Source organism: Pocillopora damicornis, chromosome 1, assembly GCF_964200805.1.
Source record: "Pocillopora damicornis chromosome 1, jaPocDami1.2, whole genome shotgun sequence".
NCBI classification, from domain to species: Eukaryota; Metazoa; Cnidaria; class Anthozoa; order Scleractinia; family Pocilloporidae; genus Pocillopora; species Pocillopora damicornis.
In genome coordinates, this window is record NC_142670.1 from 39294182 (window position 1) to 39314792 (window position 20611).

General features: G+C 37.0%; 3 protein-coding genes across 6 annotated transcripts in view; 1 reads left to right on the plus strand and 2 right to left on the minus strand.

Annotated features, from left to right (window-relative positions):
- LOC113671116 (ras association domain-containing protein 4) overlaps window positions 1–10301 on the minus strand; it is an 18619-nt gene extending 8318 nt beyond the window's left edge. Inside the window, exons 1-3 of one of the 4 annotated variants that reach the window (XM_089195758.1) lie at window positions 9634–10301; window positions 3911–4167; window positions 933–1027 (exon numbers count right to left, since the gene is read on the minus strand). In XM_089195758.1, coding sequence (XP_089051884.1) covers window positions 933–1027; window positions 3911–4163 — 348 coding nt within the window. In that variant the 5' untranslated portion in view covers window positions 4164–4167; window positions 9634–10301. Of the gene's footprint in view, window positions 1–932; window positions 1028–1224; window positions 1381–3910; window positions 4168–4251; window positions 4407–6551; window positions 6750–9633 lie in introns of those variants that run through there. The other 3 variants (XM_089195753.1, XM_089195750.1, XM_089195761.1) reach the window with 3 other exon arrangements.
- A 2155-nt stretch (window positions 10302–12456) lies between these two features.
- LOC113671124 (uncharacterized) lies at window positions 12457–14957 on the plus strand. The gene has a single exon (XM_027187343.2). It carries the CDS (start codon window positions 12487–12489, stop codon window positions 13375–13377), a length of 891 nt encoding a protein of 296 aa, XP_027043144.1. The 5' UTR covers window positions 12457–12486; the 3' UTR covers window positions 13378–14957.
- Window positions 14057–19726, minus strand: LOC113671125 (dual adapter for phosphotyrosine and 3-phosphotyrosine and 3-phosphoinositide). Its single transcript, XM_089195773.1, has 9 exons — window positions 19611–19726; window positions 18232–18354; window positions 17821–17954; window positions 17506–17636; window positions 16840–16887; window positions 16622–16684; window positions 16435–16520; window positions 15528–15615; window positions 14057–15012 (listed from the first exon to the last, which is right to left on the minus strand). The coding sequence occupies exons 1-9, from the start codon at window positions 19649–19651 to the stop codon at window positions 14968–14970; spliced, it is 759 nt and encodes a 252-aa protein (XP_089051899.1). The 5' UTR covers window positions 19652–19726; the 3' UTR covers window positions 14057–14967.
- Between the last annotated feature and the right edge of the window lie 885 nt (window positions 19727–20611).

Sequence of the window (20611 nt, forward strand, 5' to 3'; positions counted from 1 at the left end):
ATGAATTTACAACAAACTCACAATCATATCTTTGACATAAAATCACTGGCAACTAGCTGGAAATAGACCAGGCGGTTATTAATAGAAAGCACCCAAAGGAAAAAAATTAGCATCTAGAACACTCACTCGAAGTAACATTACAAATATTTGACCTACAACGAGTTGCTGTGGTCAAGAATGTTTTGGCTGTTATCTACCTTACTTAAACTAAATTAAGGCCAAAAAGCTATTTTTTTTATTTATAAAATAAACAGCTAAGCCCTGGACTTTGACAGGTTGAAATTTATCATTGTCGGACATAAACTTCCATATGAATGACAAAAATATTTTGAATCAAAAATAAGTTTATTTTACAAAGTTAATCGCACTAATAATTAAACAAACAGGCAAGTTGCTTATTCTTCCTTTTATCTGAGAGCTGGGTTTTATTTATCGTAATGCACTGATCTACGGCCCATCGCACCCAGCTCAAAAAAAAAAATAATCGCGTGATACACCTTTAACACGCAATTTAATAGACTGAGCGAACATTACTATAATATTAACAATATTTATAGCATTTTTCTCGTACAGAGGTTTTCAAAAAGTGTGAAAAGAACCCACCAGACAACATACTCTAGGAGCTTATACAGCCGTCATACATAAACTTCATGAAACATTATCGTGAAATTTTGCACCCGGACGCAAAGGTTTTAAACGTTAGGCCTAATATTCTTCAGAAAAATTTTCGTTCGAGTTAATGTTTATAAGTGCATACACGATTTAGAAAAAGTATTTCGTTTCTTGAATTTGATTACAGAATACTACAAAATATAAATCTTTTATTGCCTCTTCTACTGGAAAAAATGTATATAGACCAGAAGAACTGACAAATAATGCGTTATTTAATTGGGCAAACCACTCAGTGAAATCAAGTTAATGCAGTACTATACCTCTGAATGTTGGCCAGGGTTTAATCGTTTACCGCATTCTTCGCATCGCAAACAGCCAGGATGCCAGACTTTTCCCAGAGAGTTCCTCTGTTCCGCTGCAAAATATCACACAAATAAATCACAAGGAAAAATTTTCCCAAACGAAGACCGCCGTGTCAGGGTAATTTGTCATCGGTCCCCGTTCCGGCAATCGATTCCGGGCGGATCAAAATTGATCACGCTTTCTTGCTCCATCGAAAGCATTATTTTTGAAACTACGGGCGGTATTTTGTTTTCAAACTACTAAACTTACCAAAATATACCAGTTTACCGCACTTGTGACATTCAGTCATCGCGTTTTGCCGCTAGATTTGACCTCTCGAGCCTCGACATACGATTATGAATTCTTCGTACTCGCGGGCAAGGTGCAAAGCTGCCAATGACGTCACGCTAAAAACAGACCAAAAGAGCTGCTCTGTCTAGGGTGGAGTGGGGATTTGACTCAGTCACTACACACAGAAGGCCAGCAGAGCATAGGTTGACAAGACTCTAAAACACTCAAAGCCACAAATCGTTTCCTGTAACCTATTTTTGGGCGACTTGTCTAGCATATTTTTTTAATCGCGCATTTGATCATATGCACATGTAAAATGCGCGTAACAAATAATAAATATTATTACACTATTACTATTAACACAGAATTTTGATGCAGGGTCAAAGAATTTCATATAAATTTTCCGTGTCAAACTTTCTAAATATAACTTTCGCTATGAGCTCTTGGTCATGTCGTAAGAATACGTCTCCTCGAGTGTATTGTAAACAATTTTTTTCAATCTTTTCTAAATGGAAAAATCCGCGAGTGCGAGATAACGGTGTAAATACAACAATTTTTTTTTATAGAAAACGAACAAAAGAAAAATGATGGGAAACAAGGAGAGGATGAGGAAAAAAGGAAAAGCGACTGGAACATCAGAAACAGAATGGTTGAGAAATTTACCCGGGTTTACATAAATGCCGAACATTTTTTGTTGCCGTAATCCTTTGCTATTAACAAAATAAACAAAACCTTTCGAAAAATCTCTCTAACCTAAAATTCTTCCCTGCATGATAATAAGCGCAGAGCGTTATGTCACCCGCGGTACGTTTCTGAAAAAACTCTGAAAAACACTGCTCTTGCTAAGTGTCTTCTTTTTCAAGGGCCGAAAGAAACCTATTCAAGATAACAGTTTGATCTCTCCCCCTCCCAAGGAAAAAAGTAGGCCCAGCCAGAAAGAGGTGAGCCAAAATGATAATAAAAAAAGAAGAAGCAGAGAGGAGGAATAGAAAATACAGACTTCAGAGCGAGTGGTTGGTTTTAGATTTTAATTTCTTCCAGTTTAAAACTGCATCATGCACTCTCAATCACCCTTCTTCATTCACGTCCATAGATGCAGTAAAACTTTGAGGCAGCTTAAAGATTAACGACGCATATGACCGAAGCTTATCCTCATTGGCACGAAGCGACTCTGAACATTGCTTCCCCACCTAGAGAGGATTACAATCCATCCCAGCTTACCCCTGCCACACTCGCTGCCTTTGTTAAGATTCCATTGAGAGAGCTGTAGTATCTATTTTTATTATCCAACTGAATAGAGTACAAGTATCCTGCGATATTGTACGGTTATTTGGACAGTTGGTTATTTTTTACTGTAAAAAAACCTGTATAACCAGTTGGCTGCGCGCGTTACGCTTCTCTATCCACTTTGCTTTTCCCGCCTTATGAGAAATGAGCAGAAAAACTTGGCAGAAAAAAAAAGCAGTTGGATAAAAAATAACTTATTAGACGTTTTGGTGTGTAGCATCACTTCGTATTTTTTCTTGTTATTTGTATTTTGACTCGCCCTAGTTGCTCGTCAAAATACGGCACAACTCGTAAAAATACTTAGCGACACTACACACCAAAACGTCTAATAAGATATTTATGCTCCCGGGTAGAGTAAGGCAGTGTGTCTTATCAAGATAAAATAACGTCCCTTTTTTGTTCATGGTCTTACTCAATGACCCGGCCAGGGCTTGAAGCGGGACCTCTCAATCAGGAGTACAGCGCAGTAACAATAAACCCAACATGTATTGCATCATTAATGCGTTTTATCTAGACAAAGAAGAGCCAAGACTAAACCTGATTGCGAAGGCAACCTCCATCCCAGTCTTTTGCATAAAAAAATTGGTGAGAGTTAAGAAAGAGGGGACTGGGTATTGCGGAAGATATTTTGATTGGAAAAAAGCCATGAACCTGTCTGGTTTTTTCTAATGATGTTAAACAACTAATATATTTATGACCAACACAGTACCTGTGACTTAGATCCTTTAAACAGCCCGACGTAGGATATACCTTAATAGCATGATTCATTAAGGCAATATGTTATGTTTGCCTTCTTAATGCGATATAGCATTCCCGAACTGTTTTCGATATTTGTTAATACTTCTTATCTTCCCTATAACTTATCTGAATAGCTTAACTGAAAGTTGACTATAAAAAATGACAACAAATTATAAAAGCTGTCGATGGAGTGCGGAGCAATTAGCAAAGTTTACAGAATCGGTTTAGCTTAAAATGGGCGCTGAAGTCAAAGTTTTAAGGCAATAATTGTGCTAGTGCTTGTTAAAGCAATATCGAAAATAGATCTTAATTGGTAGTCTATTTTGAGTCAAACGTCCTTGGATAAGTGCTTTAACAAATTGTAAACCGCGAAATCTTATATTTTCAAATTTGAAAACAAGTCACAAAAAGTTAATTAGATCTAGCGCCTTTCATAAATCTATGAATGTGAACAAAGCAGAGATAGGTATGAAGATAAACTGATAAAGATTAGAATATTGGCGTTAGGCTATCTTAGCTTCACGATGTGTAATAAAGAGACCGAACCGAGAGAGAATCCGTAAAGAACGTGATGTAAGTTGTAACAATGCAATATATGATTCTATAAACATGATATTAGCGTTATTTTTTCAGTACGTACCTTTAGAGTTGAAAGATTTACTTCGTCCCACTCTGGGGGACCTCGGGCTTTTCACTTGCGACACTTTCTCAGAAAGTCGATGTACTTCTCGAGCAAGACGCGGGGAGTCCCTGGGGGTAGCGGATCTCCGTTCTCCCATTAAAGGGGAATTAGGAGCACTCCGAGACTTGAAATATCTCGCTTCAGGCGGAGGAACATAATCGTTGCTTTTCGGTCCAGGTTTGCCACAATGTTCGTGGTAAACAGATGGCATTTTTCTGTTGAAGAAGAGAAAATTGAAATAGCCGGCCATCTTGAAGTAACCGCATGTAAATTTAAGATAAGTTGGATTAATGGGATACCTCTCTTTTTCGGAGAAAACTTTTACTTTAGGTACTGTCAGATGAGAAGTCCTCTTCATTCTGGCTCGTGTCAAATAGCGGATTAATACAATTGTTGGGAAAATGTGTAAAGGACGCGTTTCCGTAGGTATTGCGTGACAGATATTGCGTTACCTCACATTGATATTAGCGTAAGCTGGTTATGTTACCTGTACAAAAGAGGTATTTAACACCTTTTGCCATCTACCATTGGCACCAGATGTGAGGTCAAATATAGCATTTATATCGGTTGTCTGGCCAAATCTGGTTCAAATTAAAAAATAGATTGATCGAGAAATTGTTCATCTACGCGAATTACTTTTTTTAAACGTAAAATTCAAATTTATCAGTAAGGAAGGCACAACATCTGTTGAAAAGCGACAAATTTGGCCAATCAGGATTTAAAAATTTTATGCATTGCAATCTAACCCTGGCAGGTAAGGTAAAGAGGCAGAACGAATCTTCAACTGGTAGACGATTTTCAATTTGTTGTCATGGTAACAAAGAGAAGCCTAACATTGGTTCCACTTTAATAACACGCAGTACATGATAACGGGACGTCAAAATATATTTTAATCCTTTTTCGCCACGAGAAAAATCGCCTTCAGTTCCAAATTGTTCAAAACGCTGAAACCAATGACTTGGCTCCTCAAATATTTCTTCTGTTGCACCAATGGATTTTAAAAAAATTGCTCACTTAGAATGAACAAAGTGGTCAAATCTCGAGCAGACTTGAGCGAATCAATTTTGCCGGTCGTGCGCCAAAAAACATTATTGGAAAAAATCCTACGAAATTCATAATTTTGTTACCGTTCTGTAACGAGTTGGTTCCTCTGCCTCTGATTCCCTCATGTAAATCTTTTTATGCGGCATCGCTCAACGACGGATTCTTAACAGTGCAGTCGGTAGAGCTGAGATTTTAGACCTTACGGGAGACTCAAAATTGTGTCAGAGTCATTCTGGTGGCGTTTTTTCTTTAATTGAAGACCAAGTTTAAAACAAAGATTGCCATATTTCTTTCCGTATCTCCGTGCAATGCGTCAACGGATTTCAGTTAAACACCTGTTGTACACGCAAACGGAGATAGTCTTAACAAGCGTTCTTGTGCATTTAGAGAAAACGAAAAGGATCAATCACTAGCTGTACGAAAAAATTGCTGATCATGGGAGAAGTAATATTGCTGTAAGAGTACTATATAAATTCTGATCAGAACAAGTGAAGTTTTGTAACGAAATAATAACACCTGTTGAAATGCTTTGGTAAGGGAAACGCCCGCAAATTATTCAAATGCATCATCTACAGTCGCTTGGATGTTGATGCCCATGAAATAATCCTTCTAAATGTGCGCTGTGTAATATTTTGAAGAGCCTGCTAGCTTATCAGCAGATTTTCACAATGTTTGTACAGCTCGTTTCAATACACAACCGTCCGAAAATATCATAAAAAATTGAGCGAACAATAGTTTGTGCGACGGCAACCTTTCAACGGGTTTTTTTTTTTTTTTGATAAACAATAACCTTCGACGCCGTCAACATTGTTCTCAAGCTGTATCGCATGTATTTTTTCCTTGTGTATTTTTTTCTGGATGCATAAATCTATCGCGAGACAAACTGAATTTATTTTTGATTGCGCGGAACTACAACAGCTAACCAAGACCAAACCAGTTTATATTTATATAAATTCAGATGGCCATTTTCCCATTTTACGGAGCCGACTAAAACAAAAAAAAAATTCTGAGAAACTGCCATAACTACCACATGTACAGCCTTGAAAAATGCAGAAAAAGAAAAAACTTACAGTAAACAGAGGGCAAAAATTTTATCCTGATTAAAAAGAAAAATATTTTTGCTTAACATTACTGCTGTTTTTTTCAGTTTCTTTCAAAAATTAGTTATTTATGGTCTTGTATGTAGGAAGCAAAATCGTTGCAATCTTCTCCCGCTGCACGTCTCTGAATTTACATAAATTGGCGTTGCTGACATTAAACCCATTTTCGATCTATTCAAAGGCTTCTCTTGGAGTCTAGACCAAAGATAGAAGCACTCACGGCCACATAGCCCAGAAGTATTCCTGAATTGAGATTGTTTTAAAGTCTCTCTATAAAACCGCACAAAAATACGGTCGCACTTTAATATAATATCGATAGTTTAAAATAGAAAGAAACGAGCGAATGTACAGCTTTTTCTTCGGAGTGAATTGAAACACTAGTTATGAGATTCGTGTTTGTAAAGCAAGCGGAAAAAATTTAAATTTGTTGAAATATTAAAACCATGTATATTTACCCAGAGGAAGAATGAAGGAAATTCTTCAATGTTCTCAGCAGTTCGATCATCTTGAGAAGAAAGCTATAACTATAAAAATTATACAAAGCTGCGGAGATTTTCGAGGTAGGAGCTTTTATCGCTTTCACAACAGTCGCTTCTGCGGTTGAAATAAGTTTCAAATTGTCAAAAACTCGGGTTCGCGTCGTATTTTCCAAAACAGCTGTTTTCGATAATTATTGCTGACAAATGTGTTGTGTCTCGAGACTTTGGCGGGAAATTATCACCCAATCAGAGATGTGATGCTCAGTTTCTCTAAGTCTAATATCGATATTTGACATTAACTCGAATTTCCGTGAATTATTAAAAGAAAATATGAATTGACCCTTTGAAGGGTTATCTTTCCGAAAGAAAATAAAATTTATTCATATTTTTAGTGTCTTTCCAATTTGAGGTAAAGAAAATCCGCAAGATTTTAAGGCTAAAATACAAAGCTGCAGATCGAATCACCATACATGTTAAATAAATTACAGTTTGCTTTGAGGATTTTCCAGTCCAAATAAATTCCAGAACGATTCGAGGCACATGAACTCGAAATACGTAAAATGAACCTGAGCGAAAGAGTTAAACAATACTACGACATTCAATATTGATTATGAAAAACTTTTAAAGTTTTTTTTGTTTTTGTTTTATTTGATAAGGAAATGATCAAAATAAACCCGCCGGTCTCAGCGGTAAAAAAAATTAACATCACCATTGGAGTAGACAGTCTCTGAGTTTACATTTTTCTTCGACGGGTCTACGGTTCGGGAAGTGATCTCAGTGCTATCACCCTTGCCATTAGGTATATTTGGACGTGATCTACGGTAACTGGGTCTAATACTCGGCGTTGAGGCTTTTTAGTAAATTTCCGGGAAAAAAAAGTTTCAAAAACAAATGTAGTCTGAACTTATCTTTTGAGGATGTCCTATCGCACAGTTAAGAATAACTTCCAGCACTTAAGAAAGTAAACAAGAAAGAAAGAGAAACGATTCATAACCGAAACAGTACAAGCAAATGATAAAGCTTGAATGCTGTTACGTTTTCTCTGTAGTTATACCCTGTAAGTTATCATTCAATGTCAACTTCTCTGTCTCGCGTCCAAGTATGCTGAGGACGAGTATTTTTAAAAGAGCCAAAATCGTTAATTTTCAAAAACGAAGGTCTGCTATGTGTAGTGTAACGCGCTCGAAAAATTCCACAACAGCTTACTTTACAACCTAAGACCTTGCTTTGACAGGTTAACATATTTCCTTACGTATTATGTTTCTAACTGACGCGCTTCGCGCTCTAGAGCTCCGCTATGATTAATCGAAAAAAGGCGGGAATTCACTACAGTATTTCTCTTTTCTTTTCTTGACAGTGGCAGCGCCGCCAAGTCACAAAGCGATGAGCGAAAAAGAAAAAAATAATCTTGGTTTCGGTGTTCTCTCGCTCGCCATAATCTTATAAACATTTTTTTTGCGTCGGCAAGGTATAGAAGAACATTTTCGTGAGGAGATGTTAAGTTCTGAGACTAAGACAATTTTCCGGAAAAAAAAATTTCTTTGAATCTCATTTTATGTTTTCGGGAAAATCTCATTATAGGAAATCCCTTGGCACTGTATCACAGAGGAAAGAATTTGCGGGTTCCGCATCATCTCAGTGGCTTAGTTGAACCCGAAACTGAAAAACGCACAGAGATCGAGAGATGACATCCGCAGATTTTTTTTTTACTATCAACCGACAATTTTAAAGGTTAAATTTCGTCCTAAATCTGTCTTTTCTGTGACATGACTCAATGTAAGAGGTGCTTATCCCCTTTTCCTAAAATCCTGACAAACATCGTCATGATAATATTAATGCGTCTCGAACAACGCATAATCTGTAATTTGAAAACAAGCCAGATTCTTTTTGTATGTCATTGTTACCAGGATGAAGTTTTCGATATAGACTTTGAGTGGCCTATTGTGGGGTAAAACTGATATCCTGGCTGCGTATCGACGATTACTGTAATGTTTGCTGTCTATTTTATTTCTATATTTTTCGATTCAGCAGCCATATCTTCACGAGATTTTTGAAAGGAATCTTGGAAGAGCTATCGAGCTGTAGATTTTCCTCTCAGTCGAAAATCAACAAGTGTTTTTTTTTATTTTCGGGTTAATTTGCCACTTTTGTGACGGAAACCGAAATATTGTTTCCGATATCCTAGGACGAGTTTGACCAAAATTAATTTGTCGTCTTCGTTATTTCCCCTTTAATATTACACATAGCGCAAATTTCTGGAACAAAATTACAAATTTTTAAAGATGTTTTTTTGGTTTTGCATCAGAACTCCGTTAATGAAAAATAATAAATAAAATTATGAGAAAAAGAAAACAGTTCCCAGGAGGCTGATAAATAATTTATTCACCAATTACATTTTAATTGCCTATTCGTTCACAACTTCGACGTTGTTATGACTGCTAATTATACATAAAATGAGAAATAATTTGCCAAAACAGCAAGAACACTTTTGTAAAAGTTACGTCACGTTTTAGAACGCTATTTAGTCCTTTAGTATTTATAATTAAACACAGCGATACTGCTGGTCTACTTGAGAGCACAATAGATGATGGTTAAGAAATTTCTCGCAAGCTGTGAAGGAATATGATAGAAACACCGCCTGGCGGTTGATAAATCTATTAAATCTCTGAATGACCCATACTTACGCTTTAACTAAATACTTGAGCAGTTTAAATTCGTTGACGAGCTCCTTATGGTTAAAGCTAAAAAATTCAAGTTCAAAACGAAATCGAAAACCAGCACGAATTGCTGAACCTGTTCGAAAACATTGTGAAATGATTACAGTGTAAGCCATGATTCACAAACAGAATTTCAATACTTTGTGAAAATCATAGCACAGATGTAACATTATGTACTGTCCCCGGAAGCCGAAACTCGGAGTGAAAATTCACACTGACTCATACTAGTCGAGTGATTGGCGATACGATAAGCATGCCGGATAAATCAGGTTTCTTGACTCGGTGCTGAAGGCTGTGATCAACCAAAAATAATGAGACTTCTAATTCGCATGTTAACGTACCTTTACACGTCGTTTGGCCAAGCTAGTTGCCTTCAATATATTTCTGTCAATAACGTCTGTATGAAAGCGGCACAAGTTGTTCGTTTCAATTTACCAGCACTCTGGGTCACTGTCTAGAACATGTTGTTATGCAAACAAATTTCACAAGTCGTTCCGAATTGCCTTGCCGCTTTCATTCACGGTTGAGAGACTACCAGCAGCAACACGTAAGTTCAGCGCGAATCATGGTATCACTCGAACCACCACAATTATTCTTTCCCGGAGGTCAATTTGCTGCAATAACCGGGGTACAATATTGGGAAAATAGCATTCGGCGGAAATGATTGAAGTTCCCACTGGATAAACATCATTCCTTTTATGGGGTGTCACCGACAGTTCTTGATGACGACATCATCATCTTTGGATTGTTGAAGTTCCTTTTTGGTGCAATGTCACGATTTGTCCGTGGTGTAAAATTTAACACTGTATTTCTCAAATTTCCATAGTTCGTCCATCATCTTCAATCTGGGTCTGTCTTATCCATCTGTAGCCATCCCCGTTCAATTTTTAGCTTATGCATGCCTTGAGAGTTTGTCTACCTTTGCATACTAAGTTGAAAACGTTAACTGAGCACCGTGAAGAGTTAAAATGCTGAAGTTTCGAGTGTTAGCCTTTCGTCGGAGTGATTGGAGGAATTGTGGGTTGTGTGTGGGTTTTATTTACTGATTTATCAGTTACACTTTATGATCAGTATACATATTCTCCATACGGTTTTACCTTCATTTCCTATTGCACTGAAAAGGAGAATTTGTTCAACAATGAAGAGTTTCTTTAGTTGGCGGTCATTCCTTTTACCCTCGAGATAGCCACTCTCATGAGGTAAATGGGTTGTAGGTTTCTTCTCAGGGGAGACAGATAAAAGAAATGAGAACAGAGAAGAGAGCAGCAGCGTCAGACATACCTGCGCATCGTATTAGGCTTAGACTTTTTGGGGGTAATTTAGTGTTATCAACTGAGCTGAAAACGTAAATTGGCCAGCGTAAAGAGTTTAAAGGCTGAAGTTTCGAGCGTTAGCCCTTCGTCGATCGCTCTGACGAAGGGCTAACGCTCGAAACGTCTGCCTTTAAACTCTTAACGCTGACCAATTTATGTTTTCAGCTCAGTTGATAACACTAAATTGCCCTGTTATACTCTCCCACTGACGCAGCACCACAGTTTCTTAAGAAACATACCCCCTTATTAGATTTTTTCGGTCGAGGATTTACTATTGATAACAAACACCGATGGGAGGGTTGAATAAAAAATAAAAAATATTCAGCGCCCATCTTACATCAGATTACGTCAACGATAGGCTTTGGTGGGGATTAAAATTCAAACAAATTAAAAAACAAATAAAATTAAACAGAGGAACGATAACACCAAGATCCATTGTAAAGCCGTAGGTTCGAGGTTTGTTCGATTACCATTTTTTTTTGGGGGGGGGGGGATTGGGGGGAGGGTTAGGAAGAGGACATCCGTAAGGGTTCTCACACAATAGCGGCAGGTTATTTGTGTTGCGGACCTGAATTCGTATAGAGTTTTTCGGACGCGTAGTTGTAGGACACAACGCTTTAATCCAGGTCAACTCGTGATTGCGTACTACTTTCAAATTACAGACATTTGTGTTGTTTCGAATTGATCTACGCCTACGGTAATAACTGAACGAAGAAAACCTTAATAAAGAGTACATCAGGGGTAAAAGGAAATTGTAAACCTCATACTTTCGTATTCTGTGCAATAGACAGTGGGAAAAGAACAAATACTGTAAAAAACGAGCATAGCAATCGCAGTCCCCGACACGAAACTACTTTTTAAGACAAAAGCCATGTGCTACCGAGCTACCTTGACTTAGTCAATATCAGTTCGTTTATTCGGCCGCTAGTCGGCCCTAACAACTTGGACAGACAGAGGCTTAATTAATCCGGAGTAAAGGGTGAGTCGTTAAGTTTTTGGTGCGCGACCTATAATACGAGGGCTTTTGGGGGGGTTAAAAGGACTTTAATAACTTCACTGGGTGGGACGAAATTTTGCGAGGTGGAAATTTTAAAAGGTACTTTTTGGGTGTTCGTAATTTGCAGAATATGTATTCCCACTTGATTGCTTTTCTCTTTGAAAAGCAGATTCCTGTTTGTTCTCCTTTTCTGGCTCGCGACTCAAGTGGACAGACAGCTTTGTTAAGAGGACATTAATCACATAATTTTAGATGATCATTTCAGAGTCAGTGACTCTCCTTATACACAAAGACTATTATTTAATGCTGTTGGACCCCCTGAGTGACATCGACACTCCTGGTCGCCTTCCTGTCTAGACAGATATTTTGATAAAAATACCTGAACAAACCGATTTATGTCTATGCCAAATTAAAATCGAGGTGTGGCCAAACACATCAATTATCGACTAATTAATATTTCAGCGTCTGACATTATGACACAAATCTTAGAGGAATCAATCATGTATTTACTGGCTCAAATTTTGCCACTTTTCCGCAACCTCGTTCTCATGGCCTTTTCCCTTACTTCCCTCAGGTTAGGGAACAGTCCATGGGAACGAGGTTGACTCTCCGCGCCTTTCCTGTCCCCCTAACGGGACAGACTGGTTTTTAAAGGTTGTTTCTCAAAGATGAATTCATTTTACTACATTTTCTAAACCCAAAAAAACCATAAAATAAAAAACAAGGCAGGAATGAAGAAAAAAGGAAATAAAATGAAACAACACGAAATGAATTTTATCAAGGAGGGAGATCGAATGAGGCGCGCACGACGTGGGGCTTGGGACGAGTCAGTCATTCGTATCCAGATCCCATAGGGCTGATCCCAAACATGAATGTAAAGCAAGATGGCTGACAGGCAAGTCATTTCTCCAAATTTCTTCAATCTTCCTTGGGAAGACGTTGTTTTTCCGCATATATTTCCCTGTTTCACCATACCACAATTATTTCAGCTCAGAAAAGTGTGCATATTCTTCCGAGAGGCTTGTGATTCGTACTTCTCTTGGCAAAGAACTCTAGATTGTAGCCGGATTTCATCTCGCCTTACATCGAATGCTTTCATGTTAATGACTAAATCAAATTCTTGTTTAAGAACGCTGGTCCTGAAGAACTGCAAAAGCTGGCTGAGCGATGACGTCTTGGTTGAATTATTAAAGCGAAATACTCGGCTATGCGAGCTTGATTTAACTGCTTGTTCGAGTTTGACAAATCTAGCGCTCTTCACGTTAGCGGAGTTTAACCCGGATTTGAAAGTGTTAAAGTTACGCGAATGTCGTTGGGTATCATCCGACGCCATTACGCAGTTATCTTTATGCTGCAATTCTCTTCAGATCATTGATTTGACGGGCTGCTGGGACGTCGCTGATTCATGTGTTTCCTCCCTAGCCTCGTGCTGCAATGGATTGCAAACTGTGCTTCTTAATGACTGTTATGGTATTAGCGATAATTGTGTTCGAATCATTGCAAACTCGTGTCCTCAGCTGAAACATCTCGGTTTACGAGGCTGTTGGCGAGTTTCCAATTCTGCTGTAAAACTGATCGGAGAATACTGCTCTTTACTCAGTGTTCTTGAAGTTAAGGATTGTCGAGATATTTCTGAAGTCAGTCTGGCCCGATTGAGGGTTCGCGGGGTGCAAATTGATGTCGAAAAAACCAAATGGCAACGAATGGCTATTGGCGTGAATGAAAATCGGGAACAAATGGATTGGCAATTTCCTTTAGTCAACCTTAATATCTAAAAGTTGGAACTTGTGTGCGCGTGCTCCCCTTATTCAGTGTGAGGAATGTGATCTACAAGTATCACAGTGCTCCTTTACAAACTTCCTACGCGAATTTTTTTAGGGGAAGGGGGTGCATTCTATGTTGTCTTTTAAAGTAAGAGTTAAGTCTGTACTCAAGCCAAATGGCCCACATAGCTAGAACTAAGGGGCCAGTCATTTATTGTCTGGGGGGGAGGGGAGAGGAGGATCTTTGGGGAGATCACATGGTTTTCAGGGGGAGCAGAGGGCAGATCAATTGTCATTAACTGAAGATAAAGGGTGGGACTGTCAACAAGGGGGACTTCATAAGAATATTACAGAGTCTTAAGGGGATCAGGTAAATTTTATCATGAAACAACCAAAATCCCCCATAATAGAGTTTTGTATTACCAGTAGTATTGTGGGATATTTATAACTCCCCTCACCTCTTCATCCTTATTACCAAATTACCAACGTAGGATAATTTAATTGGACTTCTCTGCAGTCACTGTGTGTCCAAAGTTTATCAAGGTTAAGTAATAAGTATCAAAAAAAATTATTTAATTAAAAAGTGGGAAATAGCTAGATGAATTTTTATGTGTTATCCATGAGTTATACATAAAGGGAGTCACTGTCACCCTGCTTTATACTCGTACCAAATAACAATCCAAAAGTCAGATTGAAGTTTAATAGAAGTCTGTTTTATTAAGACTAGTGCTTTGATTGCAGTACTCTTATAAAGAAGTTTTTTAAATACCTAATTCTCTAGTTATAAAGACATACACTCATTAGATTATATAGAATTTAGCTGAATAAGTCATTCCTTGATTTTGATTTAGATCCTAAAGGAAGCACTGGCAAAACATAATTAAAACAACTTAAATTTTAATAAAAGAAGAAAAAAGGACAGACTGTACACTAATTGGTAACCCTTCAACTTCTACAAGTGATTAACATGTAACTTCTGCATATAATATCCAGACATCCAGCAAACAGGTAATGAGAATACGGAAAATTTTCAAGGGAAAGTTTTAATCTTGATCAAACAACAAATTCTCATAATTAATTTAAAGGGAAATGTGTAGCAGCCAGAGGGGAGAATTGACAATCAGATCTTGGGAGGTTAAAGGGTTAAGGTATGAGATTATGAGACCCTGCTTTGGACTCAAAAAAGTGTTCGCCTGTTGCAGGCACGTCATTATTCCCTCTCTATTGGGAGATTTGCAGAGCACTCAAGAGGCTGGTGTTTCCTTCACTTCTTGCTCTGAGTGACTCTCATTCAAACATAATTCCTAGCAACTCCTAATCTGACAGCCTAAACTCAATCATGTGCAATCTGCTGGACAACATGCGTTAAAGTTTTTGACAGTTCTACTAATTGATCAAATTACATAAAGAAATTGAAACAAACTACTCAACAATCACCTTTCACTGTGTTCAAATCCTGCGCTATAATGTAAAGAGAATTTTACAACAGAGAAGTTTTCTTGGTAGTAAGAGTGTTGATTCACTCAGAATATGTATTTACATAAACAATACTTTAATTTAAATTAATATCTGAATAAAGTGCTCTTGATATAGGCTGATGTCTCATCTGAAGGTTGATTGCCTTTGTCTTGTCACAGTTACATTTTCCTGGAAAGTAACAGAAAAAATCTTGAGAATGGAGAATTTCATCTCAAGGTTAAGTTTTTTTAACCTACTGGCATATTAACCCTTTTATTTCCCAGATAAAATTTGTCATTCTCCTCAATGTCAACCGTATAATTCTTACAGGGTCAGTTCAGAGAATTTAGTATTGGATCAACTAATTATCCCACAAATTGATATTTTTCTTTATTCTCATCACTTATCTGGTTGGTATTGTATTGATATTGTAAGGAGAAATTCTGTCTTGGTCACTCATGGGAGTTAAAGGGTTAAAACCCATTTTAATTGAGGGCCATAAAACCCAAAACCCAAGCTCTAATGGGTGTATGATATGCTAAGATGATGTTAACAATAATGATGTTAAGGACAATAATGATTAAGAAAAGTAATGTTATTATTACAATTATTATTTTTGTTAGTGGAGTTTTATTTACTAACACTACTTAACAATCAGGCTCAGTTTCTAACCTGGACTTCAACAAACTGGGGTGGATACTTACCAGCTTCCACTGGAGAATTTTGATCCACTCTTCAGCTTCTTGTGTTGAATTTGCATAACAGAAGAATGTTCTGTATGGCATGACAATCCTGAGGAAAAAGAGATTTGAAGCATGTTCAGTTTCAAATGTCTGTACAAGGTAGCTTTTGTTCCATATTTAAGGCTTTAAGCCTCTAACTTCCAAGATCTGAATGCTAATTCTCCCTTCTAGCTGCTACACATTTTCTTTTTACCCTTTAACTCTCAGATCAAATTTGTAATTCTCCCTGCTGTCAACAATACAATTCTTATGATGTTACTTCAGAGAATTAAGTATTTGATCAACTAATTATCCCCAAATTGATCTTTTTCTTTATTCTCATCCCTTATCTGGTTGATATTGTATAGAAATTGTAAGAAGAAATTCTGTCTTGGTCAGTCATGGGAGTTTAAGGGTTAAAGCAGTTACAAGAATTTGGTGTTAGATCAAGATAACAAATTCTACCTGATAAGTGTGAGTATTTTCATCACCTGTTTGCTGGATGATGTATAGATATTTTAGGGAGATAATGAATACTAATCACTTCTGGGAGTTAAAGGGTCGAGTCTCTAGCTTGGCTTGTGTGAATAGGCTCTTAGAGTTACTGGGGTGGAAACCCGCTGAGGGAGCTTGTATTTTGCTTTTCTCCTTGTATCTGAACATACTTGCACCAAAGCATCGAAGAGGGATCTGTGTATCATCTAAATGGTAGAGTATTTTGGAAGAAAGGGACAGCCTGAGGTTTAAATTTTTATGTTTACCTCTCAAGTTCAAAACAGATATATTGAGAAATTGTTTTTCAGAAGAAACATTTGAGAGCAGCCAAAGAATGGGTGGTCAGTGCAACAAAACTTACTTGTCTTCCACAATAATTAAACTCAAAGGTTACCTGAAACAATTTCCTTTTCCTAATGAGTCATCTCTAGCCACTTCTTGACATTCTTCAAGGTCTATCGTTTTAATAGGTTCTTTGTCCTTAATTGCAAAATTTAAGCAAGTTAGAAATCTGAAAAATTTGTTGCAACTAAAATAACTTTGTTACCTTGGCAAGTACGTGTCTTAGTTCAACAACTCACCCCTTTTGTTTTAAAGTACTTCAGTTCATTTTTCAGTAGTACAAACCACCTTGTTTTCCAATTCTGCAAGAAAAAAAATTAATTATCTTAGTTTCACCAAATGTGAATTGTCTTAAAAGAAAAAGAAATTCTCACACCCGACATATAAGGAAATGTGTCGCAGTCAGACAGGAGAATTTGTAATCTGATCTTGAGAGTGGTAAAATGTGTTTTCTCACCTTTACATTGCCACCAAGTTTAGTGAGATATCCTTCTTTTGAACCAAACTGGAAAAAAAAAAAAAAAAAAAGCAAAGGGGTTTATTAACCCATTTGTTTCTCAACTGGCCATCCTACAGTCAAAAAGGCCATATCACACTTAAGTTATTCAGACCAAAAACATATTTTACACAGATACCCAGAACAGGGGCAGTTTAGGATGTTGAGAGAGGGTTGATTGGAAAAGTCAAGAGAAAATTCTCCTCATCCGGTGGCTCCTTTTCATGGTAAGAATTTTCTTATCATATTATTACTCTGAACACTTATTTGCTTAAAACTGTACAACAAGCAGACGGTAATTCAGACAACAAGGAGTTCTAAGGGTAGACAGAGGAAATATGAAAGAAAATATCCTCATTCCACATTAAGAATTTTCAATCTTAGATTATCAATTCTCAGTGAGTTATTTAAGGTGATTGAATGGGTGAGACCAGCTGCCTGTGGCGATGACTCCCTTGCGAGATATATGGTGGATATGTTAATAACTGACAAAAGTTGTACTCAGGACTACCATCACATACACTATCAGACCACAAAATTCAATACTAATCCCCCCCACCCAATACCCCCCCTAAAAAAAAAAATCTTAAAAGTTTCAAGCACAGATTTTTAGCAGTTCTCACTTACAGAATGATCCATAGAGTTTTCTACACTGCTTTTCCTATTTTTCCCCCACTCTGCATGTACTCGTACTTTCTCATAGGTTGTTGGTTCTTCAATATCTCTTGGATAAGGGTATTTCAATAAAGTAAGGACCCCTGTTAAAGGCAATAAACCATAAAGTAAATTATCTCACGATGAAGGTTTTCTGCTGGTTAATGAAAAAAAAGAGGGAGAAAGTAGTTTTCTCTCATTCACCTTACAATAACAGGAGGAAAGCACTCATTCTGTGAATGCTGTTGTTCAAAATTTGACCTCAATAATAGTACATATTATACTCACCCGAATCACCGCCAATCAAAGGCTTATTTTCAAAATGTTCCACAAATTCACTGATATTTGAAAATGATCCCATTCCAAATTTAAACTGTGAACCGTCCCAGCCAATTTGAAAATGCTTCACAGAACTGGCACATCTGAGAAAACAAAAAAAAAAGTGTCAATTTAAAAGTAAGATTCTCATCATTGTCTATACATCACTCTCTGTTGTTCATGGCTTGTCTAATCTGTGTGCAGAAGTGTGCCTTTTGAGGGGTCTGTGTAACCACACCTCTACATTGTAACAGCTTGAATTGTTGCCACTGATACACCTATTAAAAGTTGGAAGGATTCTTCTGACCAAAGAGACAGCTGCTCTAAGTGCATCTGTTGTTGGGATCTTACAAACTGATCTGAGAGATCAAAATAACTTACCTCACTGATAATGAATATTCTCCTGGATTAGATGCACTAGCTCGAAGTAAATAACTCCCATCTCTACCATTAGCCATCAACAAGCCTTCTGCCACATGACGACTTACATTGTAGTGATACCAACTGAAAAATGAGCAAATGAAAAGTCATAATCTATTAGTTTCTCATGATAACAACAACAAAAGAGAAATAAGGAAGGAAAAAAGGATAAAAGAAAACCAATTTATATGATTGAATGACTTAAGTTTAAGTTTCATGTACAACATGGCTATTTCCTAAGGGCTCAATCCATTCCTAATGGCTTTATCATGTGTAATGCAAATTTTAATATTCGTATATAGTATTTTTTAGCCTTTTTTTTTTATTTAGTTTTTTTTATTCTTTCTGTAATTAGTATTAAGTAATCATTTGTATAGTCCGTAATCCAGCCTTTTGGCTACAATTGATTTTAATAAAGCTATCTATCTACAGTATCTATAACTTCTGCCCGGTTCTAATTTTGGTCATAAATTCATCTTTAAAAACATTTGCAATGATGCAAAGCGGTGCCTTTGAATATAAAATAACGTGGGCTTATCTCTAAATTATTTGCGTTCGGTTATATACATATTGGAATATCGTTACAACGTGGTATTAGTGCTGCGAATATATAAACACAAACAAGACGCTTATTGATATATACAGATGGCAATCATTTTAACGTTTAGCTGAGGTCAAAAATTAAGAGAGACCTCTAGGAAAATAATACATGAACGCCGCTTAAAATTCCAAATAAATTGGAATGAGAAAATTGAACATCAACACACGCTTCCTGCCCCTTGCTAAATCGAACGTTTATTTTCAAGGGTTTTATTGTAAAAAATGCCCACCATTTTTCACGGTATTGTCACTCAATACGGTTTTAACGACCGCTCTATTTCCTTATGTTAAAAAAACATCCGCTAAAATATAACAGGGTGGCCTAAATTTTCAACAAAGAAAGCAGTAGCCTATATTTTTCAATGAATGTACACAGCAGATGTTTAAAATACGTTTGGTACAAAGAGCTTGTGTAAAAATAAACGGAAAAAATTATTTTCCAGACACAAAACTGGGGAAAAACTTCTCCAAAAAAATTGTTACGCCAGAGTCAAATACATATCGAGATTGGCATCTGATAATTTCCCTTGTAAAATAATCAAACTCCATGGTTTTCTCGGTACGCGGTTCAAATTAACCAACGCATCCGAATTCCATACAAAGACACGTATGATATTTTCAAAGGAAATAAACCTCTGTGTTGCTTCGATCTTTCTGTTAGCTGTATATTTTGAACATTTAATATATAACACTCCTTCATATTGATAAAGAGGGTTAAGATAGCGAGCATAGACCCTTACCTCAATTGTTCTACCTCAGCGTTCACTCCATGGCCGGCCATCTTTGTTGTATCTTTGTCAAAATTAGGAAATCATTGGCATAAATCCCCTCTGGGGATCCCAGGAGATTTCGTTGTTGTATTTACTGAGTGGGGGACGGAAGGGCTGGGTGAATGCGAAACTTCCGGCCGGATGTAAAACAGTGGAAGAGAGTCAAATGCGAAAAAGCTTTAAAAGATGCACAGTTTCAATTGTTATTTACACTGACCAACTGGAAAGGTTTTTTTCTTGCAAAAATGCTAAAAAATCACTTATTTGAAGTACATTCAACTGATGCATTCTAACAATTATGGCGGAAATTCTTATGCTGTTAAAATTACTTTATTCATAAGTTTGTAAGACTTGTTAAATGTTGAGGTTAAACACGAAATACTTCTGATGTTTTGAAACAAAGGTCGCTCCTAGAACACGCCCCAAACTTCCATAACTGGTTTTATGTGTTCACCGTGTTTTTAGACACATGCAAATAAGCTTGTCTAGTTACTGGACGTTTCAATCAAGTAGTCCGCTTCAATTATTCATAACTACGCAAACGCTAATTTGCATTCAGACGTTATGAAGAATAATTAATTTACGATCTAAAATAAGAACCGTAGATTTATTTACCTATTTGTATCAGCAGGAAAATCAAAACAGAACTAAAGAATACGGAATGCAATTTTAGTTTAGCTCTAAGCCACACAGTAGTAAATTATTTGTCCGCACATTTTATCAGATTCTTACACGTGGTAATCAAGAAGTGGAGACTATTTGTAACGCTTTAAATCTTGCTAACATCCGAGTGGATAACGCCCTCCTACTTCTAATTAAAAATTGTAATAAAAAAACAAACGACAGTGACTTAATGAACAGATGGCTGATAATTTTTCCTCTCACCCACGCACCAGATGTCTGTCGCCCGTCTGACGTAAATAAACGACTAATTATGTGTCTTATCGGTCTACTTACAGACTGCTAGTTTT